The following is a 25,882-nucleotide window of genomic DNA, read 5'->3' as shown; positions in this document are numbered from 1 at the left end:
CGGAACTGTGAATACACCTACAGCCGTAGTCATTAAAAATTATAAAAGCTAAACCACATAATTACTAACTTAACTGGAATCAGAATTTCCAATCATTACAGAGGAAGGAAAGCTGAAAAATTAGATTTTAAAAGGTTGCCTACCAAGGTATGTAATTTACAAAATGAACACTTGTCTAAGAAAGGAAAGTGCTATTTTGGGCTCTAGGGGAGCCGTCTGTAGGGAAAAAGACACAGAGCACGACTTGGTTCACGGGCGTAGTTCCTCGCGCAGGACGACCCCTCAGGGCCCTGCCCACAGCAGTGACCTGGACACCAGGCCGGGACACGCGTGGCACCTGCAAGGCTGGGAAGGCTCGTTTCTCTGTCGGTGGAACCTGGCTCAAGCCCCGAACAAAGGTCCTGGGAAAGACGGACGTGCAGGTGTCCCCGCGTCCGGCACCGGGGCTGCTCACAGACCTCAAGCTGCGCGGCTTGTCTGGAGCTCCTTCTGGATCATGTTTCATTTCTCTTGTCAAGATACGTTAATGGTGCTTCTGAATAAACGAGAGGGCCCGCCGCCTGCTCAGAGCTAGACAAGGCCAGAACCCTGAACTCCGCCCCCACGGCCCGACCGCAGGGGCAGCTGTTGCTCCGGGGGGGTTGTTGCTCCGGGGGGGCTGTTGCTCCGGGGGGGGGGTTGTTGCTCCGGGGGGGGTTGTTGCTCCGGGGCAGCTGTTGCTCCGGGGGGGGGGGGTTGTTGCTCCGGGGGGGGGGGGTTGTTGCTCCGGGGGGGGGGGCTGTTGCTCCGGGGGGGGGTTGTTGCTCCGGGGGGGGTTGTTGCTCCGGGGCAGCTGTTGCTCCGGGGGGGGGGTTGTTGCTCCGGGGGGGGGTTGTTGCTCCGGGGCAGCTGTTGCTCCGGGGGGGGGGTTGTTGCTCCGGGGGGGGGGGTTGTTGCTCCGGGGGGGGGTTGTTGCTCCGGGGGAGGGGCTGTTGCTCCGGGGGAGGGGCTGTTGCTCCGGGGGAGCTGTTGCTCCGGGGGAGGAGGGTCTAGAGAAGAAAGAACCTCCATGTGGCGGAGGACGAAAGGCTCCCTCACGCGGGCCTCGGCTCCCCACTTCTGACCTGAGGAAGCAGGGACTTGCCAGCTTCACGCAGGGTCTCCCGCCGACTGCTGTGGCCGCGAGCACACCCGCGGCAGCACCGGGCCTTGACCCGCCAGCCCCCTTGAGGGAGAGCAGGCACCCAAGCACTCGGTGCCCGCCAGCCCGTCGGTCCCTCAGAAAAGAGGCCGCTGCCCCGGGGCCAGCAGCAGGCGGTGGGGGCCACGCCGCGGGGTCAGCAGCAGGCCCGCCCAGGGCAGCCAGAGACAGGCAAGTGCCGAACACTAGACACTTGGGTCGCTTCCCCGACTGCTGAGTGACTGCCATGAAGAGGTGCGGGCCCGCCTGTGTGGCTGCGGGTGACGACTCTGCCACGGCCGTCAGAGACCAGGGCTGCCACTTGCCCCGGCACACGCCCACAGCGCGGACTCAAGCAGACCAGCGTGCCCGGTCCCCGCAGCCACTTACTCCCCCTGGAAGAACACGCCGTCGGCGATAGCACACGGTACTAAGGGCAACAAGGAGCCCAGGGAGCACAACCTGAAGGACTCTGAAACCAAGACGCCGGGGACCACACAACGCACACGGCTTCATGACAGAAAGCAGCAACGCCAGGCACACCATGACACGCCTCAGACACGATACACGGCAGCATGACTCCGCACAAGCTGGTCACATCGTGGGGACACGAGGACGGCACGATGCAAAGTGGCAGGCGATAGGAGTTACCGCAAGCACACCACATGACACACACACACACACACACACACGAGGAGGCCCAGCCAAATGCGAACTTGACAGGATCAGGCCAAACTCGTCTCACACGTTTTCTACACGGAACATACTCTTATAATCAAAACCGACTTTTATTTGATAAAACATTCCAATAAACTCTCCCCAGAACCCGGGGAGAGACAGAATAAAAATTATCCCCATCATCTCCAAACGGCCCCACAGGGCTGTGCACACCCACGCTCACGCGGCCGAAGCCGCACACGCACACTCACCCTCACACTCCCAGAGCCACGGCCGGGGCTGGACAACTTGTCCTTCCCCAGCTGATCTGGCGGCAAAGACAACATTGCCCTCAGCTTTCACACGTGTGCCTGGGTGGGCAGCGGGGTCAGCAGAGCACCCCCCAACAGGCCCAGCTCACCCTCCCGGGACCCCAGCAGGACTGCCACAGGCAAGGCCGGCCCTGGACCGCACAGGCCTCGGAGACCGGGTCAGAAGCTGGGGAGCTGCCCGAAACAAACTCCGCCCGGAAGGGTCTCGGCCCCTCACCGGCCTCGGGAGGCTGTGGCCACTGCACTCGCCAGCGCCAGCCGCCCTCCAGCAGCTTCGTCCCTCTGCGTCCCCAGCCCTGGCGACCCCAACAGCCTGAGTCCTTACCTGATCAGCTCGTAAGTCTCTCCCAGGAGGGGGTTGAAGGGCTTGCCGGTCCTCTCCCACTGGGAAGCCACCGCAGACACCGCAAAGGCTGCCACGCACTGGGGGCAACGCACATGGCAGTGAGCTGGGGGGGGCGGGGGGCGCATGCACAGCTCCCCAGTGGCAGGACGCACTGGCGGCCCCAGTCTCCTGCTTGTCACGTGTTTGGAGGTTACAGAACTTCCGGAGAAATGCCTTTATCACGGACACTTCCTCAAAGCCACACAGGCAGGAACAGTGCGCGGCTTCCCCGCCCCAGCCCCGCCCAGCCCAGAGGCCCAGCAGCCCAGCTGGTCAGTCCAGCTAGTATACCCACACGCACACTGGGTGCCAGTCCCAAAAAGACCCAGGAGGAGCCGAGGTACAGGGCCCACCGCCACCCACGGAGATCAGGCCCTGGGACAGACGCCGGAGCCGCTGAGCAGGATGGCCCCCAAAAGTCAGTGTGGGCCACATGGGCTCATCCCCCCCGACGCCCCCCAGCTGAGGTGCCTGGTCCCCACCACGATGTGGCCGATCAGATGGTGTCAGTCCGGCCCACACGCTCCATGCCGGCGCCCCCTGAAAGGAGCCCAGCACCTACCTGCATCCTCTCCAGGGCCTGGGGCCGGCGGCAGGCGCTGCGGACAAGGTACACGTGCTCCATGTACTCCGTGAGCCGCTGCAGGAAACTCAGGGGCTCGTTGAAGGCGATGGGCATGGTGATCTTGGACAGCTCCTACAAGGGGCGGGAGACCCGTCACTGGGGGCTCACGCGCACCCTGCTCGGGGCCCAGGGAAGATGCTCGCTGTACTCTTCGACAGAAGGGAACTAAACGATGGGGGGCCCGCACTGCTCACGTGCTCACGCGGAGACCCTCTAACCCGCCTGGGGCACGGCTGGGGGCAGAGGCCCCAGGGACCTAGCTGCGGAAGCACGACAGCACGCACACCTGCTCTGCGGTCTAGCGTCCCGTTTCCAGGAGCCAGGCCCTCAGATCCCCCGGCAAACGTACAAAGACCAGACATCACTCAAACAGCCCCCACGGTGCCTGGGAGGTATGCACAGCCCCGGGAGGCCGCCTGATGCTGGACCACGCGGGTAAGCAGGGGCTCCGCATCACCATGGCTCCACCGGGCAAGGAAAAGGTGCCACAGCCTCGAGTCTGTCTGAAGACAGAAGCTGACACTCCATCGGGGGGAGACAGACCAGAAAGTTCCAAACGGGCCCCCTCCAGGGGAAAGGGGACATGCACAGACAGGTCAGCGACAGGAAGGTAAATTCTTAGAACATACTGGAACCTCAACTACAAGATTTGACTTTGGATTCACAATCTTGAAACAAAATTAGTTCAGATAAGCAATCTCCAAACGTCAAGAATAAAATGAAACAAGTGAACGCACACAGGCACCTCGGGCACAGCCGCCCAGGGACGGGGTCACGCAGGGATTTAAAGTGCACGGACTCGAGACGCACCCTGAGGACAACACGAACCACAAAAGACAACAAACTCGCACGTACAACAAACTCGCATGTTTCAGTGAACCCGCTGTCGGCGGCAGAGCTGGTCCTTCCCTCCAGAACCATGACGCATGTGGGATAGAGCAGGTGAGTCATTACATGCTCATCTAGATCAGACATCTCCAGTGTTGCTAAAAACTGGGCTTATCGGGGTTGCCTGGGGGGCTCAGTCGCTTAAGTGTCTGCCTTCAGATCAGGTCATGATCCCGCGGTCCCGGGATGAGTCCCGCATCCGGCTCTTTGCTCAGCGGGGAACCTGCCTCTCTCTCTGCCCCTCACAACGCTCATGCACACGTGCACGCTCTCTATTAAATAAATTAATAAAAATCTTAAAAAGAAAACTGAGATTATCAGTGTGGGAGAAAAGAGGCACAGACAGAAGACAGAGGAGGTTAGATGAATCCTGTCATCCCAAATTTAAAGCACCGTTGAAACAAATCAAAACAGCTCCTAGCTCTCTCCCCTGGGAAAAACCTAGAAAAAAGCAACCCGATAGCCTCCCTAGGGCCCAGCTGTGGTCTTGAGTTCTCTCTCTCTCAACAAGGATTCTGGACAGGGAGGTACAGAATGAGCCGAGCATCTTCTGTAAAGGATGGCGGCCGACCTGAAGATGCTGTTACCAGCCAGAGGTGGAGCAGCTTGGGGCCAGGACACGCCAAGGAGCTTTAACTCCACGAATTAAAAAAATGACAGAACACACGCTGGTTGGTTATCCTGGTCATGCCAGGTAACGCGGATGAACCAAATACATCACTTGACAACTGGAATAAAGAATCACTCCCTGACCCTGACTTTCTTATGCAAACCACACTCACAGCAGTGGAAGGGCTGCTCTCCGCACAGAAGCGTCCCAGGAAATAAAGGCAGAGTGACTGTGCTGGCGCAGCTCCATGACAACTGGGGCACCGATTGCCGAGAGCTCAAGGTCAGAAGAGAAGCAACAAAGAGGTGTCCACACACAGACTGAGAAGCACAGACACAGGAACGGTGCTCGAGACAGCCGTGAATTTGAGGACATTAACAGACCGCGTGTTTTCCTGCACTAGGGTACCACGACTGCGGTCATGTTAAAACAGAATCTGGGGGCATCTGGGGGCCTCAGTCAGTTAAGTCCATCTAACTCTTGGTTTCAGCTCAGGTCATGATCTCAGGGTCCTGGGATCGAGCCCCACATCAGGCTCGGTGCTCAGCGTGGAATCTGCTTTAGATTCTCCCTCACTTTCCCTCCCACTCTCTCAAATAAATAAAATAATAATAAGAAAACCCAGAATCTGAATCCTTCAGCAATACAAGACATCTTCCAAAGCGGAGTTTGCTTCAAAATACCAGGGAAGACAGGAAGTGATGAAGTGTGGCTGGGGGGTGATGACCCCTGGCGAAGCCGTGGGTGCCGCCGTGAGTCGGGGCGGGACTTGGCCCTGCCCGCTGCTGCACGTCCGGGAAACAGCCCATGTGGGCCAGCGCGGCGCCGGGGTGCGGCAGGCTGAGCCGTGCGGAGAACAGTGTCTCCGCTCCAGAGGCAGAGCCCCCACATGCTCCGCTGGGGCGGCTCTGGGAGCGTGCTGACCCACGTGTTCCATTCGCCTTAATATGAACGCATCCCGTCCCCAGGGGGGATTCCTCGGGAATGCGATGTAATGGTGTCACTTTATGAAGACAAGCCTCAGGATCAAGGTCAGGTTCATCACCTATCTCCAGACAGACACACCCATCTGGACCTGACCTGCTTATACCAGGAGAAACGTGGGAGATAATAATGCTAAGAGAAAAGAATCCCAAATGTACCATTTTAAAACAAGAGACATGTGGGGGGCCTGGCTTAGTCAGAGGAGCGTGTAAGTTCTGATCTCAGGGCTGTGAGTTCAAGCCCCATGTGGACTGCAGAGATGACTTAAAAATAAAAATCTTTAGGGGCGCCTGGGTGGCTCGGTTGGTTGAGCATCTGCCTTCAGCTCAGGTCATGATCTCGGGGTCCTGGGATTGAGCCCCACGTCGGGCTCTCTGCTCAGCAGGGAGCCTGCTTCTCCCTCTCCCTCTGCCTTCCTCTCCCCTGCTTGTGCTCTCTCTCTTTCTGTCAAATGAGTAAATGAAATCTTTGGGAAATAAAGAAAGAAAGAAAGCACCCCTCCAACAGGAGGGCAGCAGGGGGGAGACTGGGAAAGCCAAGTCCTGTGTGCCGCGAGCAGTGATGCTCCAACAGGAGTCCCCTCGTCTTGCGCTCTGAGCTCTGGCTACTATGTGACAGGTCACCATGACGGGCAGCAGGGTGAAGGTAAGCAGTGCGCCTCTGCAATCTTCTAGAAGTCCAAAATTATTTCAAAATATACAAAGTGGGAGAAAAGGTGCGGTTTCTGACGGGAAAAAGGCCTCCCACTGAGGGCAGAAGCATGCTGGTGAGCAGCACAGGGGCCAGGGCCACACGCCTGCTGCAGGACAGTCACCGGAGTCCGCGTCAGCCATGGCCCGCGGGGGCACTCTTCTCTCCCAATGGCCACAGCTCACATCCACAGGGACCGTCCAGACCGTCACGGAGACCATGAGAAGAAAGGCCCGTGGCTCCGGACCCCAGACACCCAAGCCTTCCGCCGCAAACCCAGAGCAGCTGAGCTCTTCTGCAGCCGGCACGGGGGGCTGGAGGGATGGAGCCCTGAGTCCTGCACACATGCCCACGGCCTGCCCTCGGTGTGCGTCAGGGAGCCCAGCGTCCGAAGCCCACCGACTCCCGGCCCGTCCTGGGGCTGGACGTGCACCCCCGTGGTGCTGCCTGCGCCAGGAGCGCGACCGGCGGGATTGTCTTCCCGCTGCCCGTGAACACTGTGGCCTCTTCTCTCCCTTGCCCTTACGTCTCTGGCCCTTTCAGAGTCTGCTACCTCTGCCTCATGCCGCTATAAACACGCAGAGCACGTCTTCTACAACCAGCAGTGCCGCAAATTCACAGGAATTAAAAATGTTTCAGCTTAAAGCCCCAAAATGGGTCCATCTGGACTTACCAAGCCGATGCATTTCTTTAATATGCTCCACACGCTGAAGTCACTTCTGGAGAACATCGGGGCAGGCAGCGACGTCCTGCAGAGAAGCAACCGAGAAGCAGGTACTGACTCTGCTGGCACGACAGTTGCTCTCGGCCAATCAGAAACCGCACGTCTATGCTAGAAGCTGTGGTGCTGCTCCGTGCCAGAGAAACGGTCATGGCCACACGGACAACTTTCCTTGCCCTCCACAGAGTCGGGGACAGGGCGCTTCCCCGCCCCGGAGCAGCCCCGGAGCAGCTACGGGCCCAGAGGCAGAGGCCAAGACACGAGGACAAAAGAGGGAACCGAATTAACAAAACCTTTCCAGAAGCCTGCCATAAGCCCCTTTCAAACGTGAGTCTGTTTTCCTGAGCTACATTCCTCGTCGGGCTCTCTTCCCACAAGCTTCTGGGGGAAGCCCAGCAGTCTCCCTCCTGGGAATGTGGAGCTGGGATGGGATGCTCTCTCCTCCTGGAAAGGGGGTGCCTGGGCAGACTAGGAATCCAGATTTGGGGGGAGATGCGCTGGACCCACGCACCGTAGATAACCCATCAGCAGGCAGCCACAGTGTGGGGGGCCCCCAGAAGGTGCCAGGGTCAGGAAGGGCCCCCTGCCCCGAGGTGAGCCTTGTGTGAGTCAAAAGGAAAAGCCAGAACTAGAGAGACACAGGAGGAGAGCGCCGTGGCCAAGGGAGCCGAGCACACAGAGCTCCGCTGTGGGAAAGACCCGGGTGTCCCCGAGGACTCGAGAGAGGCCCCTGTCAGCTGGGACCAGGGACAATGGGACAGGGGCCTGAGCCGGAGGAGTAGGGCCAAGCCTACGTCCCAAGAGGAGGGCAGCCTTACAGTCCCCTAACCCAGCTGAGACCCTTCTGTTAGCCATCACCGGGGACCACATGGACATCGGCCAAGAATTCCAACCACGAGATGGAGGAGGCCCGGTCAGACCCGCCTTGTGGAAAGATGACTCTGCCCACAGTACAGAGAGGAGACGAGAGGGTGTGGAAGCAGTTATGGGCACCACAAGGCACAGGAGAAGCGGGGCCAGCTAGCCTGAGGTACAACAGAGGGGCTAGGAGTCCTGAGGGACCCAGGCCCGTGGAACAAGGCCAACATGTCAGAGCTGGGCGACAGGGCACAAGGGAAGGAGCGTGGCACTGGGCCGACGTTGTGAACCAGACTCCCGGGGCGCTGAGGGGATGATGGCAGAGCTCAGATCAGCAGAGCCCCGCCTGCTCTCAGACAGGCCATCTGGGCACGCAGGGGGAGCTCCAACACCTGCTGAGCGAACGGACGAACAGAGGTGTGAGCGAGGCGTCTGAGTGCCCCCCGGTGCACACATCTAGCAGGCACAGGGGTCAAAGGCTCAGAGCGGGTCTGCGGTGAGGCTGGAGGGCTCCCTCAAGCCACAAACCAAGTCATCATGGCGTGGACAGAGGCCGCCTTCCCACTGCCATGGACGCCGTCCAGGGGCCCCAGCACAGGTGACAGAGGCCGGGTTGCTCCTCCCGCTCAGGGCTCAGGAGAGCTAAGGGGCGCCCCTGCAGCACAGCGGGGGCGGCCACAGACGCCCTGGAAGATCCTAAGTTACACACACAGGACGACATACCTGTGCTTCTGAATTCCGTTCTCTCGAGGGGGCCTCTCCCCGACCTTTCCGATCCCATTGCTTCTGCCAGTGTCCACGCGCATCACTCCGGCAACCCTCTGATCTGCCTCTGAAAAGTCCCCGGTAGAGTTCTCAGAATCAAAGCCTGCACACGACAAGCAGATCGGTCATTCTCGCAAGACCGGGAAGACGCCCAGTCCACCTCCAAGAGTCCCGACCCCGCAGCAGAGTACCAGAGGCACTGACACATGCTGTAGCCACGAGCTCTGCCCCAAGAACCCCAGGCTGAGGCAGAGGACATGGGCACACCGGCTCTCGGGGGCCTTTCCCGGGAGCAACTCGGCCAGGCTGCTGCCCGAGGTTTGGCCCTCAGGCAGGGAGCAGTCTGGCCTCGCTCCAGTAAGGCCCACCTTGAGGCCGCAGCACGCTCTGACCCTGCACAAGGTCTTGTTCTAGAACACAGGCCACAGGAGTAGCCTCTGCGGAACAGGAACCGTGTGCTGCACACACGCACTGCCAGACTCACGCCCGTGAGCGAGAGGCCGAGCACGGCCAGAGCGGCTGGAGTCCAGCAAGTCTCCCCTGCAGCACAGAGCTCCGGCGGTGGGTTCCTGGGGACTTGCCCACTAGGAGGGCCTCCTCCCAGAGCAACAAATGGGCCTCGCCAGCGCTGGGCCGCGGCTGCCAGGACAGAGTCCGCCCAGCCGGGGACGGGGCTCCGGGACCATTGCGCTCGGCCATGACGGTGACCACGGAAGGGAAGACACGAGACCCAAAGGGAGCTGAGCTCCCGCCGGCCCCTCACTTGGCAGATGAAGGCAAGGCCCGGGGCACAAGGCCAGGCGGGGGAGCGCTGCCAGCCCCGAAACATAAACAAATCTGCCACTGTGCTTCCCTGAGCACATGCCGACATCCTCCCCCCGGCTCCTCCCTGCGGGCAGGTTCACGAGCTGCAGCAGGTACCGCTCCGCGCCTGGGTGGCTCGGTGGGTGAAGCCTCTGCCTCTGGCTCAGGTCATGATCTCAGGGTCCTGGGATTGAGCCCCACATCGGGCTCTCTGCTCAGCAGGGAGCCTGCCTCCCCCCTTCCTCTGTCTGCCTCTCTGCCTGCTTGTGATCTCTCTGTCAAATAAATAAAATCTTTTAAAAAAATAAGGAAGATTTTAAAAATTAAAAAATAAACAAAAAAAACAAAACGTTCCCCTTCCACGGTACTGATCCTGGGCCGAAGTAACTGCCTCCCCAGCCTTTGCCTGGTGCCTGCTGGGCTTGGACACTTTGTCCTACTTTCCTCCCAGCCACGGACTCAGACCAGTGCTCTGCAGTGAGGCAGTCAGCCTCTGCGGCTCTCCGGCTGCGTCACTGCACTGGGCGACTCGGTGCCTTTCTTCTATTATCTGGTTTGGAACTGAAGGACTGAGGTGAGAAGGCACCGTCCCCCGGACAGCTGTGTCCTCCTGTCTCAGGGACGCGCAGATGAGCGCAGCGAGCACAGAGGCAGAGACTGAGTTTCTCTAAATGGCATGCTGCACAAAGCTCACGTCCTCTCCAGAGAAAACTCTCCAGGCCAAGGTCAGAGACGTGTTCGGGAATCTGGCTACACTGATCCCAGGCCAAAGGGAACTTCCTATGAGACCCCAAAGAGAGGGGTGCACCAAGGCTGCTCTCTTGCTTACAAGCACCATCGCCCTCCACAAGGGCCTGGTGGCCCATGGGCCTGAGTCCCTGATGACCACCGCACTCCGTGGCGACCAGCTGCACACGGTGACTGAGGAGGGAGGTCAGGCAGAGCAACACACTTCCCAAGAAGCACGTCCGCGAGGAGCACCGCAGCCCCGAGATCATGGAGGAGGACTTAATAATTTGGCCTCTGAAAACCACAGACAGCTCAGCGCCTCCTGCTTCTTGGATTTCAAAGTAGTCAGTAGTTGGGGGCTGCCAGTCCCCCAACCTGCTGCGACCCTTGGTGAATGACAGTTAGCCCGAGAGCCAGCAGACGGACATGGTGGCACACGGCCAAGTAGGCCTAGAGGACACAGTGACAGCGCCACTGGCAGAAGGAGCCCCTCTGACCTGAGAGTCCGCCACTAAAAACCCCAAGAAAGAGTTCAAAGTTGCCATTATGGTCCTCTACCTAACGAGGGGGGAATGGGACTACAAGAGTCTCTCCAAGTCCCTTTCCACCAATAACGGTCCTCAGCAGATGACACATGATGTTCCAAATGTTGACCATGAGAAGGAATGGCCGGCTTGAGCATGAAGGGTCGTTAGGACCATACGGTCACTGCACACTTGCCCCCTTAGGGGCTTGGGGCTTCTTCCCACCAATGGGGAGAAGAGGCCACTCAAAGCCAGTGTGAGCTGGGCCAGCCCAGCCCGCCCTCCCCTCCCCGTGCCCAGCCCCACACACGCACACACTGGCCTTGCCCCGTGCTGGTCCTGCAGGCTCACGCTCTCGTCTACGGGCGGACAGACGACAGGAGGTGCACCAGTCCTGACAACGGTCTCAGAAAAGAGAAACTAAACCAGATCTAGTTCTAACGCAAAGACAGCAAGGCTTGATCAGTGCATACAAACGACGTAAGAAAACGCACCATCTCGTTTAGGGATCCCGATAAAAGCGTGTATGTTCCAGGGCAACTCTTAAACCCAAAACTCAGTTGCTCTTTCTTGTTACGGCCTGTGGTCTAGAGCCTCCCCCCGCATGCTTCTCTGAGCATCAGTGCAGGGGAACATGTCCCACTTCTCGCCTGCACGGCTTTACCAAGCCTTCTCACGCGCCCAAGGCCAAGTCTGGGGACGGGACGCCACGGCCTCGGAGCCACTTCCTGCCCCACTCACCTGTGACAGCATCGAAGAATTCCTCCTCGCCGTTCATCCTTCGGTAGCCGGGCTCCCTTGCCGCCCGGTCTCGGCCTTTCTACAGAGTCATTGTACCGGACCTACATCAGCGAGTAAGTAACTGTACGCTGGCAACTTCCCTTTTGGTAAAAACCCAACAGGCACTGGAGATCTAAGGGGAAACACATTTCCATATACTTAGCTTTCAAAAGTTTTATGGTTTAGAAACATTTTTAAAATACCCAATCATCATTATTGCAATCAATCTCCATTTACAATTTAAGCAAAGAAATGAAATGAATCATCTAACAAATGCATGATCTCAAAAAATATGAAACATTCCTAATATAAATATCCATCAACCAATAACAGATTAATAAGTAACCATTATCTGAAGTTATTTTTTAAAATCGTTATCTACAGTTGACAAGAAAACAATAACACTGGAATCAACAACACGAGAAACACGACACGAGAAAGTGTTGGCGAGGACATGGAGGAAAAGGAACCCGTGTGCCCTGCTGGTGGGAATGCAGACTGGGGCAGCCACTCTGCAGCCCAGGAGGGAAGGGCCTCAAACACCAAAGCCAGAACGACCACATGATCTGGTAATTCTGGGTATTTACCCAAGAAAACAAAAACACTAATTCTGAATGATAAATGCAGCCTTCACTGCAACAATACGGACAGCAGCCGAGATGGAGAAGCAACAAAGTGTCCATGGATAGAGGACGGGACAAAGACGGGGTGTGTGCGTGCGTGTGTGCGTGTGCGTGCACGCGTGTGTGTGCGCGCGTGTGGGGGGGGGAACACTACTCGGCCACAAAAAGGACGGAATCTTGCCATTTGCAACAACATAACAGAGAGCGACATGAAATACGCCGGAGACAGACTAACACCACACAGCGTCACTTACATGTGGAACCAGAAGACAAATGAATAAACAAAAAAACAAACAAAAAGCAGAAAAGACCTATAAATACAGAGAAGAGAGCGACGGTTGCCAGGGGCGTGGGGGAACGGGGAGGGGGAGGGGAGGGTCAGGCTTCCAGCTGTGGAGGGAACAGTCACCAGACGTCACCGGGGCACTGCGACAGCCGGCTGTGGTGACAGACAGCAGCCACCCCCGTGGCGAGCTCGGCATCACTGGGTTGTACACCTGAGACTAATGTAACATTGTGTCAACGATACCTCCTTATTTTAAACTAATAACAAATTTTTAAAAAGAAAACAGTGAGGGGCGCAGTTAAGCCCCTGACTCTTAGTGTTGGCTCAGGTGCCATCTCAGCGTGGTGAGGTCAAGCCCCGCACTGGGCTGCACCGGGTGTGGAGCCTGCTGGAGAGCGCCCCCCCCCCCGACCTCACGCTCTCCCTCGCTTTTTCCCTCGCTCTCCCTCGCTCTCTCCCTCGCTCTCTCCCTCTCTTTAAAAAGGAAAACCACGCAGCGATTGATGTGGGGGAAGCTGCCGGACAGGCGGAAGGGCAGGTCAGTTGCGGTGAGGTGCTCACAGGTCTGGGGTTCAAACACACCCCAGAACCTCCCGCTGAAGGTCGCTGTAAACAAGAAAGTGCACGATGACGTCCGAGCCCGTGTCACACCGACTTTAAACCAAGTTTCCACCCCAGAGAATGAAGGCAGCCGCGTGAGTGAGCGGCCATTGACACAAACTGAAACCAACTTAGACTTTCTCCAAATTATTTTGGCAGAACTCACACATCCCTGTATGAAAAGCAGGATTTTATAAACAGCAGCAGCAGGTCAGCCTTGTCCCCAAACCTTCCCCTTTTTATGAAAACAGGCTGAGTCTACATCTAACTGTGTCAGCCACACAGACGTTGGGGCCCAGAGACCTCCTCCCGGTTCTGGGGGCAGTGAAGGCGCAGGCGGTCCCCAGGGAGGGACACGCCCTCCGTCCTTGGCGAGGCGGCACAGTGCTGGGTGACACCTGCTCCTCTCTGGCCGTGTCCTGAGCACACATGAGCTTCCACGCTATGGATCAGGCCAGCATGAAGCCGCCCTGAAAGGCTCTCAGAGACCCCGTTCTTCTTCCCACAGTGTGGAGCCAAGCACCAGGCAGCTTCTGGAAACACCCATACAAAGCCTCACCCAGCGGTCTGACGTTGTCGCCTACCATGTTAGGGAAGTGACCACTTCCTCTAATTCCTCTCTGACGTGACCTGCCTGGTCTACGACACACAGCCACTTGCTCAGTCATTCTGGAAGCTGCTCGAAGGAACCAGAGTCCCTGGGGGAGAAATGACTGACTCCAGGACCAGGATCCCTCTTGGGCAGCAAGAAGCCAGAGGCTCACATCACAAGGCTCAGGACGAGCCCACAGAGGCTCCCGCTGCGACAAGGGGAACATCTAAGCGCCAGCGCGCAGCAGGAGATGGAGACACGTCAGACACAGCTGAGCTCGTGAGCTCCAGCAGATGCCGGAAGGAGACGAGGTGGTCACCCTGGGGGACGCCCACACATTGAAACCAGTCACCGACCGGGAAGCCACCAAGCCTCCACCCAACCTTCTTTCAGGCACGGGCTCTGGGCCACCATCTGGCCAAATGCCAGAGGGGGAGAGGCATGACAGCCGGACTCCAGCAAGTCGGCGCAGGGGTGGGGGGTGCATGCGGGGCACAGCTGTGCGACATGGTCGGGTGGCTGTGTCCGGTGCCGCCTGGAGGCCGCCCACCAGCAGTGCTGCAGGACCCGAACCGGGTGTGCCACGTGCCCCCAGCACAGGAGGGCACCACCCCCGTCTGCCGCTGTGCCCCAGAACCTCAGCCCAGACGCGGCCCAGGCTCCGGCTCTCACCGCCAACCTAAGGAACACAGAGCACAGGGCAACGTGCTGAGCTCCAGCCTGATGACAGTCAGCAAAATCCAGACTCTTGGGAAGTCTGCATGACAGGCCCAGCTTCTCGGAGAAACAAATCACAAAGGACGGAGCAGGGCAGGAGGGTGGCCTCCCCAGTGTGCCCGGCCCACCAGCTACACGTCCAGCTACACCCAGGAACGGACAGCCCTGCCCAGGGTGAAAGTGTGGCAGAGAGTGGAGGGCGAGGTCCTGACCGAGGGGACGGTTTCAGGGGTGTATACATAGGTCAAAATTTACTGGACGGCTTAAATATGGGTACTTGGTTGTACATCAGTTAAACCTCAAATAAGGTACTTTTCAAAAAAACACAGGTGTCCTAACGGCACACTCACAAGAGACCTCTTGAGAGCCACACACTGAAGTCCAGGTGGACGGAAGGTTATGGCTGGGATCTCCCTCCAAGTGACCTGGAAGCAGCGGGTGGGACAGGTGGGTGGTGGCCCAAGCTGGTCCCGGAGGAGGCCCGGATGGGCGCACAGGGGACCCTTGGGCTCTGCCACCTGCCTTCCTGCACACTGAAAATCTCCCATGATAAAAGGTACATGAAAAGTCATGACATTTTCCTTGTTTATATGCTTTCTCACCCAGAATAAAACTCCTGATATTAAAAGTAAATCAATCAAAATGTATGGAAATCTTTAAATTGAGCCTCTAAGATGTCAGGCAGGACAAGCGCTGGCTGTCAACCAGGCCAGTGCTGAGGACCGGAGCCTGCTGGGAAGGCCTCTGCCACAAACCCCACACACTGCACAGGGTCAGCGATGGAGTCCGCACAGCACCCACAGGCCAACTCAGTCTCACAAGGCCAGTAATTAATTCTAACGGCCTCGAGGTAAGTCCTAAAGGAGCTGACTTCATTTTGCCTGGGCGCCCAAACTCCCCACTGCCACAGACCGTCGAGGCCAAACGGCGATTTCCCTCACGACTCCCACAAACACCCACCGATGGCCACTTGGTGCCAGGCCTGGGGGGGCTCCGGGAGGCTCTGCGGGGTAGCCCCAGGTCCTTCACACGCCCGCCGGCCCACCTGACCTCGTCGCAGAAGAGGGGCTCTGGCCACCACCTGGGGCCCTGTAGCGTGTGGTCATCTGCCCAAGGGGCTGAGCTGTCTGGGGTGCTGGACGTGGGTCTCCCACCCCCAAATCTGGCCCACACACCCTGCAGAGGGGAGCGCAGGGCCATATGCATAAAGCCGCCCCCACCCCCCACAGCAAGAAGGCGATGGAACTAAGAGACACTGAGGCTTTGTAATTCAGTCCTCCACCACGATACACGGATACACAGCAAGTCAACTGTTCAAGAAACAGCACTGAGAAGGCAGAATTTAGTATTTCCTACATATGTTCTTCACGCAGATTTTGTTGTGCATTCAGAAGACATCCACGAAGACAGTAGTTCAGGAAAGGGCTTTCTTTCTTTCTTTTTTAATTATCTCTTTCTATCCAACTGTCCCCTCTTCTAACTGCAAAGAAAACCCAGGAAGCTAAGCCTGTACTGCCCATCGTCACTGGCCTCCTGTCATCTGGCTGTCCTTCTGCACTGCCCTCAGGCCCTAGAGTGATGCCACGGGGCTGACCTGGCCTCACGGAGGGAGTAGACGAAGGAGGCAGAGGTCCTGACCCCTCCATGTGGGGACCTCCTGCCATGGGCTGCACTGAATCCTCACTCCCAGACTCTTCAGGGGGACACCAGCCCATGACCTCACCATTCCTCCCAGTCTCCCACAAAATGCCTATTCCCTTGAGAAGAGCCGCGGCTCTCTTTACCGTGTGCACCGGCTGCCGTCCACACGTCCGGGAGCCTGGCTCCACACAGAACGTCCCGTTCCCGCTTGTACAAACACACGCGCACTTGAACAAACGCCACTCCAGTCTTGCAAACCCAGCTGTAGCACGCTCTTAGAAAACCAGATCCACTCACACAGGAGTAAGGGACTAGCTAAGGGACCCAGTCACTGACCTTCATGGTCAACTCACCAAAGAGATGAACCGTGCATTATTTCTCCTCTCTACGGAAAACAGGCAAGGCGACCTAGGTGTGACCTTCACAAAGGAAAGGGACACAGCGATATGAACACTCGAAAAGTACTTTTGCAGTTCAATATCAACTGTGAACTTCGATTGTCCAAAATAATATAAATTCTATTGAATAATTTAAAAATGCACAGGCAAGCATCAACCCGACGGGTGGGACGTGAGGAAACAGAGCACTTCGGACCACGCCCCGCAGGCTGGAGGCAGCACGGAGCGCCCAGAGCGCGCCACCCAGCAGCGCCGGTGGTACACGTTCTTCCCGAGCACACACGGGACAGCGTCCAGCAGAGGCTGCATGTCAGGCCACAACCTACATCTCAACAGATTTTACAAAACAGTCTCAGGCAAAGCATCCCGTCACCCTGAAAGGCGATGAGTTAGAAATCAAGAAGAACAGGAAAACTGGAATATTCCCCGTGGCGATTCAATGGCAGGCTCTGAAGCAAGAGATCGAAGAAGAAACCGCAAGAGAAATCAGGAAATACTTAGAAACAAATGAAAGTGCACACACCACGTACACAAACCCGGGCGGTGCAGCAAAGGCAGTGCCGGCGGGACTCGACGAAGCAACACTGACATCAAAAAAATAAGAAAAAACTCTCAAATCAACAACTTTACGATCTAAGGAAAAAGAATCAATACCAAGGTTAGCAGAAAAAAGGGAATAAGAATAGAAAAACGGAGAAAAACCAATGAACCAAAAGTTGGTCCTCTGATGAGACCAACAAAATTGATCACCGTAGCGAGGCCGACAAAGAGAAAGACGACTGCGCGACAAGCGGACACCGCCGAGTCCGGCAAACAGACGGGGCTGCAGTGAGCGCCACAAGCACCGGCACGCCGGCCACCGGGCTACTCTCGCTGAAGTGGACAGACTCCCAGAAACACTAGCCCCACCAAGACCAACTCACACAGAAACAGAAAATCTCTGACGGGTAAGGAGACTGACTCCATGATCAAACGACTCGCAGTGAAGACGAGCCCTGGGTCTGATGGCTTCCATCACGCCCGTCAGAAACGGAGGTGAGCGGGCAGCGGCCACCTCCACCAGCATCCGCAAAGCTCTTGTTACCCTGTGGCTGTTAAGGTCAAGGCCGAACACTTCTGGAAACCGGTGCGCATGCACAGTGCAGAGGACATGGGGAACCTCAGGCTAGTGACAGAGCTAACCCAAAGTCTCCACCACCTCCCCGCAGGGCCTCTCCTTCTCCAGGAGCCACCCGGCCGGCAGACCCCTGGAGAGATGCTCCTGCGACACTAAAATGGTACTGGGGATGCAGCAGGCACCAACATGGGAAACACTGTCCCTCCTGAGTGCGAGCCACACGCTCGGCTACGAGTGGGAAGAAGAGACAGACAGAGATGGAAGAAGGAACTCAGGAAGAGGGAAACCAAGGTCACCTGATGATGTTAACATGCCCCAAGGAGAAGGCAGGCCCTGAGGTATACCACAGCCTGCCGGCTCTCTCCACCAGGCAGTCCCTGAGGCAGGAGCGAGGGGCCCGGAGCCACCTGTCTCTGTGTCTCCAGAGACCTCACCCCTCCCCACAGCAATGCTACTGTGGGCAGACAGTGCTTCTTGGCTACACCGTCCTTGTGGTCACTCATGTTTTAGTGTTTTAGTCTTTAAGTGTCCACTTTGTGCACAAAACCTACCTGTCACCTGGATGCTCACCCTACCGATGCTCGAAGTGCCACTGTTCCCAGCTTCTTTCTTCTGTAAAATACCAAAAACAGGGGCGCCTGGGTGGCTCAGTGGGTTAAGCCTCTGCCTTCAGCTCAGGTCATGATCTCAGGGTCCTGGGATAGAGCCCCGCATCGGGCTCTCTGCTCGGCAGGGGGCGTGCTTCCCCCCCCCCCTCTCTGCCTGCCTCTCTGCCTACTCGTGATCCCTCTCTCTGTCAAATAAATAAACAAAAGCTTTAAAAAAAAAAAACAAAACTAATGGAAACAGGCTCAACCTGCACCGGCTCCAGAGTCACGGCGCAGAACCTGCAGCCTGGCTGGAGATGCACCCGTCTGCTGGGTCTGGTGCAGCAGCCTGTGAGCACCTGAACCGCGGCAGCCTTGTCTGACAAAGGGAAGGCTTACTTTTATGTAATGCTAATGGACTGAATGCCTTCCACTTCACCATCCATCCTGGACACAGCACTCCAGGCCCTCACTGGGCTGAGACCATGGGTGACCTTCTCCTGGACCACGCAGCAGCCCCGGAAAGCTCCTGTGCTCCCGCCACATAGAAGCACCTAGAAAGGAGGTGGCCAGCAGAGCAGGGAGGAGCGGAAGCAACGGACTGGACCCACTGGCAGCAGCCTTCCCCAAACCCACCTGTTAGATGTGACACAGCAAGGACACTGGGCCCAGCCTGTTTGTTCTCATTTCCAAGCCCGCCTGGACTGCCACCCGCGACGGAAGCTCAGGCCCTCGTCCTCCCGCAGCTGGCGGACAACCTGCTCTGCTCACGCAGCCTCCATCGCAAGGTGAGCGGCACGGGGCTGTGTGCCCCCCGTCCCCCAGGCATCCCTCACACCGGGTCTCGGTGACCTTGGGCAGGAGCGGAGGCGGAGCTTCTGGACATGGCTTCCCGAGACCTGTGGGAACGTGGCTCCATCCGGGGGCACGTGACACTCCACGACGGGGCCAGGAGCCGTGCGTTCTGATGCGTGTGGCCTTCCCCAGGTCTGTGCCACCAGCACGGCGATCAGCGGCCTGACACCGGACAGGATTCACAGGCTGCGCTCCGAGGGCAGGTTTCAGCTCTGCTCTCGCACAGACGGACAAGCGGCAGCCCGGCCCGGAGCCAGCGCGGCCCGCATCCACACTGGCGCCCGGCGCGCAGGCGGGGTCAGCGGCCATCACACCGGGCCTGCGGGACCTGTCAGGAGTCCGCGCAAGAAACAGCGCCAGCCCTCATGCTACGCAAGCAAGTGTTCGTGCCCATGGCCGATGGTGTCCCATTCTCCGTGCCAACAGGGGGACCTTGAAAGGCAGGTGGAGGGCAGACCGGCTGGGCTCCAGGAGCGGCCAGTCACAGCGGGGGAGCCGTACTCCCCGCGGGCTCAGCAGGTGGGAGCAGAGCACCCATCACCCTGACAAACTCCCTCTGGCTCCTGGCCCCCCTCAACCCAGCGGCTTATCGTTCGGCAGCGAGCAGCAGAAACACCACACACGTCGAGGTGTGAGCCCGGCACCAGGACACGCCAGCTCTTTCGCACACACGCTGGTCTTCACCCACCTCGTCATTCTGTGACACGCGAAAAAGCGGTTCCGACCCACAGCCCGCGACAGTGCGTGCGGACACTCTGGACAGGGAGCTCGGCCACGGCCTGCAGGCTGCGCTCGCAGAAGACCGCCGAGCCGTCACCACGCCGGCGGGCAGGGTGCAGGGCGCTGAGAATCGGAGAATCCGTGGGGAGCGTTCCCCACCCCCGCCACAGCAGGCCCGTCGGAACGGGAGAAGGCCACACGCGTCCCGGGAAGCCCAGAGCCCGGAGAGCTGAGGCTGGGCCTTAGAACTACGCTTCTTACAAAGTCGCGCAGGTTTTTCCGACGAGAAGCCGGACGGAGGAGCCCCGTGACGCTAACCCACGAGCCCTCCACCCTGACGGGCACCAGCGACCCGCCCAAAGCCCAGCCACCACACAGACAGAAGCCACAGCACCTCTCAGGGACCTGGGCGCCAGCACAGGGGACCCCTCCTGCCATCCCCCCTCCCTGTGGCCTGCCCTGCTCTCCCTCTGGGTACTGAGTCTCGGCAACACAGGTGCTCGGTACCCAACCCAACAGGCTCCTTCTCCCTCCCCGCGGCCGGACAGTGTCACCACACGCCCCCCACTGCTCCTGTCACTACGGTCATTCTTCACAGTGCCTCTTGTCACTCTACAGGTTTCCAGTTTGGATGTCAAATCGTAGTCCCACTGGTTTCAAGGCAGCAGAAGTCGCTTTCCAGCCCAGCAGGAGCTTGAGGTGTCGGAACGCAGCTCGCCTTCCCTCACCGCCAGCCTTGGAGCAGCTTTGTCCGTTCAGTAAAACAAACGGCCTTCCTTGCCCCGTGGCTGCCATAGGCTTCTCTAGAACCTGGATTCAGTACAGCTTCCCTACAGACCATTCTAGCACATGTCACTCTCTCTCCCCAGAACTCCCGCACCAGCCTGGAACAAGCCTTACTCTGGGCACCTTAAAATCCTTCGTGAAGGTACGAACTCAGCAGCGAGACAGGCCTGTACACCCAGACGGTTCCCACTGCTGACAGGCCACAGCCTGGGAACAGCCCCAGATCCTGAGCACCCAGGGACCCAGGGCTTCTGGAACAGACCATCAGGCTTGGGGGGATGAGGCCCAGAAGAGCACCCCCCTCCACCCCACCCCGGTCAGGCCCCAAGGCTGTGTGTCTGGGAGCCAGTTCAGCCAGGACCAACCCCACAGGCTGTGTCTCAAAACAACCCTCCCGGCACTACCTTGACAGAAAGACAAAGTGAGCAGAGACGCGCAGCCAGCCAGGATCTTCGGCATCACGCTTCTTCAAACAGTCCTTTTCATTTTTTTAATTAAGTTTTTCTGGGGGGAGCCGCCTGGGTGGTTCACTCATTTAAGCATCTGCCTTGCACTCTGGTCACGATCCCAGGGCCCTGGGATGGAGCCCCACATCTGGCTCCCTGCTCAAGGGGGAGATCGCTTTTCCCCCTCCCCCCTGCTCCAGAGCTCTCTCTCGTGCACGCACTCTCTCTCCCTCAAATAAAATCTATTTAAAAGGGGCGCCTGGGTGGCTAAGTGGGTTAAGCCTCTGCCTTCGGCTCAGGTCATGATCTCAGGGTCCTGGGATCGAGTCCCACATCCGGCTCTCTGCTTGGCAGGGAGCCTGCTTTCTCCTCTCTCTCTCTGCCTGCCTGTCTACCTACTTGTGATCTCTGTCAAATAAATAAATAAAATCTAAAAAAAAAAAATCTATTTAAAAAAAAGATTTTTTTTTAAATTTTATTTTTAAGCTACCTCTACACCCGTCGTGGGGCTTAGAACTCACCATCCAAAGATCAAGAGTCACGGGCTCTAGCGACGGGGCCAGCCGGGCACCCCAGACAGCCCTCTGTAAGAGCCTGCTTCCCCTGTCTAGCTCCACACAACGATTCTCATATTTGTGTGACCTGAAGATCCGATGGAAAGAACAGTGATTTGAAATCCTGCCAGATAACCTGAAGCTGCTTCCTGAGCTTCAGAGAAAAAGGGGAACCACCATCAAGTTCACAGACGGTCTATGGGGCTCTCAACCACATTAAGGAGAGCTGCGGGACGGGCCGTGCCCCACACCACGTCTGAGTCCGGGCTTGACCCCAGCCCGAGCGCCACACGCTCCAACACCAAACCCTTGGAAAGAGCAGAACTTCCAGCAGTCACACACAGCAATCACCCCCGCGGAGGCTGCGTGTAAAGCGTTAACCTCGAACCGAAGATGCTACCTCTGAGAACGGAAGTACTTTTTATTACTCGGTCGGGTCGGAACATGGAAGTCTCCCGCAGGCTCAGGAAGCTGGAGTCGTGCTCCAGGCTCAGAATTAAGCCCAACACGAGGCAAGGCACACCCGACAGTAAGCCCAGGGTCCGCCCGCACCAGCCTGGCGCAACGGCGATGTCCGTGCGTGTGCAGGGCCCTCCACGGTCCCAGGGTCCTCCTGGGGCCAGGGGTGTTGCGTCAAGTCCTGTACGACCCCATCTCAGTAGTCAGAAGTGGAGAGTTTCCTGTAACTCGTTTCAACAAAACGCAGCCCTGCCGACCAAAAATGTCCTTGGCTTCACTTCTAACCTGCATCCACATGTGTCTGTGCATCACGGTCAACGTCAACGCTCCTCGGTCCAGGAGAGAAGATGTGCAAAGAACCTGTGACGATGCTGGGTGCTCGCCACGGCACGGTCTACACTGACTATGTCCCTCACAGTAGCCCATTTTACAGCCACAGACCCTGGGAGCACGGAAAGAGAAGTCACCCTGCCCCCACCCAAGAACCCACATGTCCCCGGCCCTGAGCACTCCCCGCTGCCCCTGCCACCTTCAGAGTGACCTAACTCTCAAATGGAACACGTCGGCCACCCAGAGGGCCCACATCACAGCTCTCACTCAAAGATGTGAGCCCCTCCTGCCTCATATCTGCCACAGCCAAATTCCCAGGAAAAGATGAGGCCCCGGCTTTCCACGGGAATACTGAAATAGTTTGCAAGAGACACAGCTGACCCTGTCTGAAGACAGCACGGCAGGCCGTGACAGGTCTCAAAGCCTTCCCCAACCAAAAAACAAATATCACTTTTATAATTAACCGAAAATAATATAATCTTAAAAGACTCATTTGCCAGCATTCCCTGGAGGGCAGAGGGCACCGCTAAGGGACTCGATGGTGACAGTCAAGTGGTACCGCGAGATGGAGTGTCACACAGGGCGCCAGGCTGACCCCTCAACGCACCTGAGACAAGGAACGCCCGAAGCACATGGTTCACAGCTACGGTAGGTGGGGGCTCAAAGCTGAGTGCGGGTCACAGCCTCGACCTTCTGGGCGTGTGTCCCTCACCGACCCACTCCTTGAACTCGGCTTTCTGCAATGTCCCCCAGCCACCTCGCTGCTGACCAAAGAGCTGGGCAGCAAGAGGACTATTTCAGCAAAATCTGGAACAGCCAGATGAAGAATTAAATACTTTATTTTAGAAGAAACAAATTGGTTCTATAAACACTCGTGCTCACAAGAAATGACAATCTGTCAGGTGTATATGCTGTAAGAAGCACAATTCAGACAGAGTAACGCAGCCCAATTAGAATATTTCAAAAGAAAACGTGAGAAGGAGACTGTAAATAACGTGGGTTTCAAAAGGCAGTGTGGGGAGGGGGTTAAGGTGTAAACTCTGGAGCCAGACTGCTTGGGTTCGAGTCCCTGTCGGTCCCCTAGCACGGGCGCCTCTCCGTTCCTTGGGCTCCCCAAGAGCGCACGAAGGAGGCGGCACCCCAGGAACGGAGGGCGGGCGGTGCAGCCGTCTGCGGAAAGCAAGTGCTACCTGGACAGGCCGCGGAGTCCGGAGCTGCTTTCCGTCCACACAAGGGCGCGGGAGGCGACCGGGAAAGCCGCTCCCGGGGAAACGCAACCGCCCGTGCACCGCCCAGTTCCCGACGGCAGCACCGCGCCAGGCACCGCGGGAGGAGGGGAGGCCCTGACGCCTCCTGCGGGAACAGGGGGACGGGGAACGGGCCGTCCCGAGCACCCACCGCGAGCCGGGCTGGGGCGGGCACGGCCCCGCGTCCGCTCAGCGGCCCCGCAGGTCACCGACACGCGCTCCCGGGAGGGGGCGGCCGCCGGGGGCCGGTAGAGCGCCGCCCGCAGGCGCGTCAGGAAGCCCCCCCCCCCCCGCCTCGCGGCCCAGCGGGGAGCCTCGGGGCCGGGTCCTCCCAGGACCCCCGCCGGGCCGCAGGGGTCAGGCCGCAGCGGGCCCGGCGGGGCGAGGCCCGGTCTGCAGAGGCGCCCGCGCGGCCCGGAAAAGGGGCGGGCGCCGCCGCCCCAGCGGGTCGGGTCGAGTCGGCAGCCGCGCTCGGGCGGACCCCCGGGGGAGAGCCGCGGGCGAGAGCGCGGCCCGCGCGCTCAGCAGGTCGGAGGCTGCCCGCGCCCGCACAGCCCGCGTGGGACCTGGGCGCCCTCCGCGCCGGCCGCGGGCCGCAGCCCTCCTCCCACAGGTGGTCGCCGGGCGGCCGGGCTCCCGCGGGCCGCTGCCCTCCGCGCGCCGCGCGCCGCCAGAGCGCGCCCCCGCCCGCCCCCCGGGGCCCCGCCGCGCAGCCCACCCGGCTTCCGGCGCCGCAGTTGCCCGGCGACGCGGGGCCCCACCGCCGCCCCCCGCCCGCCACCCGCCGCCCGCCGCCCGCCGCCAACTTTCCTTCCAAGTTTCCCCCGGGCCGCGGGCCGGCGGGCGGCGGGCGGGGGGCGGGCCGGCCTCGGGGGGCGGGGACGGGGCCGGGTCCCCGCCTGGCCGGCGGGGGTGGGCGCGGGGCCCCGGCTCCCCTCCCCCTCCCCGGCCCCGCCCGGCCTCCCGCCCGCCCGACGCCCGCCGAACCCCGCCGACGCGGGGCCCCGGAGGTCCCGGGCCACTCACCTGGACCGCGCTCCCTCCGGCGCCTGCCGAGCCTCACCGCCCACCCCGCCCCCGCCCCGATGGCCTGCGACCCGCTGACACCGAGGCGGAAGTGCGGCCGGCCGCCGGGCAGACTGGCAGCCGGCGCTCGCCACTCGCAGCGCCCGGCGCCAGAGCGTCAGCCGCCGCCCACCCAATCAGCGGCCGGCGCGAGGGTCGCGCCGGGAGGCGGGACTATGCTAATCGTTTAGCCGGAGTGGCAACCCCCACCTTGCCCCTCGAGAGTCCCGCCCATGCGGAGGAGTGACGCCACGGACAGCCAGTCACAGCCTGGAGAGGCGGGGTTATGCAGATATTGACCCTAAAGGGGCGGGAGAGATGGAGGAAGGGGCGTGGCCGGACGAGTTGAGTTTACAAACAGCCGGTCAGGTGGCGGAGTCGCTCCTTGCGCAGGTAGCTCAGCGCCTGCAGTTCCCGACCCTTAGGGACGGGCGGAGGCGGGAGTCATCCTCCCAAAGCCGCGTCCGTCAGCTCGAGAGTCTCGCAGGGCTCCCCATTGTCCGCCTTCCTTGACATGCCATTCATCTCTCGTGGAAACCTGGCACCAATTTACCCTTTGGCTGCATCCCTGACCGTTCCTTCCTCTGTTTAAAACCACCGATCTAGGGCGCCTGGGGGCTCAGTGGTTGAAACCTCTGCCTTCGGCTCAGGTCATGATCCCGCATCTTGCTCTCTGCTCAGCGGAGAGCCTGCTTCCCCCTCTGTCTCTCTGCCTACTTGTGATCTCTGTCAAATAAATGAAATCTTTTTAAAAATAATAAATTAAATTAAATAAAAATTTAAAAAACACACTGATCTGTAGTGGCGCCGTGATTGAGCCCAGAAGCTCTGGAGTCAGACCCTGAGCTTACATCTGTATCAGCTGTGTGGCCTTGGGCAGGTTGAATAACCTCTCTGAGTCTCTGAGCATCCAGATTTTCCTTTGCAAATTGGATTTCTCCCACTCTCATCCCCTTTATTTTTTTTTTAAAGATTTTATTTATTTATTTGACAGAGAGATTACAAGCAGGCAGAGAGGCAGGCAGAGAGGCAGGCAGAGAGAGGAGGAAGCAGGCTCCCCGCTGAGCAGAGAGCCCGATGCGGGGCTCGATCCCAGGACTCTAAGATCATGACCTGAGCCGAAGGCAGCGGCCCAACCCACTGAGCCACCCAGGCGCCCCCTCATCCCCTTTAAATCATGGGTCTGGTTTGGAGTAACAGGAACCAGGCTAGTTGCTCAGCCTCAGAGCAACTGGTTCAGGAGTGAGCAAGAGACCCTGTCCTGGCCATGAGGGTCAGCCCTGGGACTTTTCTGCTGAGGGGTCAGAGAGTTCAGGCCAGACGGGAGGCTGAGCCCAAATGACGCTCC

General features: G+C 58.9%; 1 protein-coding gene across 1 annotated transcript in view; it reads right to left on the bottom strand.

Annotated features, from left to right (window-relative positions):
* OSBPL2 (oxysterol binding protein like 2) overlaps positions 1–24,650 on the bottom strand; it is a 36,289-nt gene extending 11,639 nt beyond the window's left edge. The window contains exons 1-6 of the mRNA XM_047745258.1: positions 24,496–24,650; positions 11,473–11,644; positions 8,633–8,777; positions 7,004–7,079; positions 3,096–3,230; positions 2,474–2,571 (exon numbers count right to left, since the gene is read on the bottom strand). Of these exons, the coding sequence (XP_047601214.1) occupies positions 2,474–2,571; positions 3,096–3,230; positions 7,004–7,079; positions 8,633–8,777; positions 11,473–11,509 (491 nt within the window). The 5' untranslated portion in view covers positions 11,510–11,644; positions 24,496–24,650. The remainder of the gene's footprint in view (positions 1–2,473; positions 2,572–3,095; positions 3,231–7,003; positions 7,080–8,632; positions 8,778–11,472; positions 11,645–24,495) is intronic.
* Between the last annotated feature and the right edge of the window lie 1,232 nt (positions 24,651–25,882).

The sequence above is a fragment of the Lutra lutra genome, chromosome 9, assembly GCF_902655055.1.
Source record: "Lutra lutra chromosome 9, mLutLut1.2, whole genome shotgun sequence".
NCBI classification, from domain to species: domain Eukaryota; kingdom Metazoa; phylum Chordata; class Mammalia; order Carnivora; family Mustelidae; genus Lutra; species Lutra lutra.
This window is presented reverse-complemented; position numbering and strand designations above follow the sequence as displayed.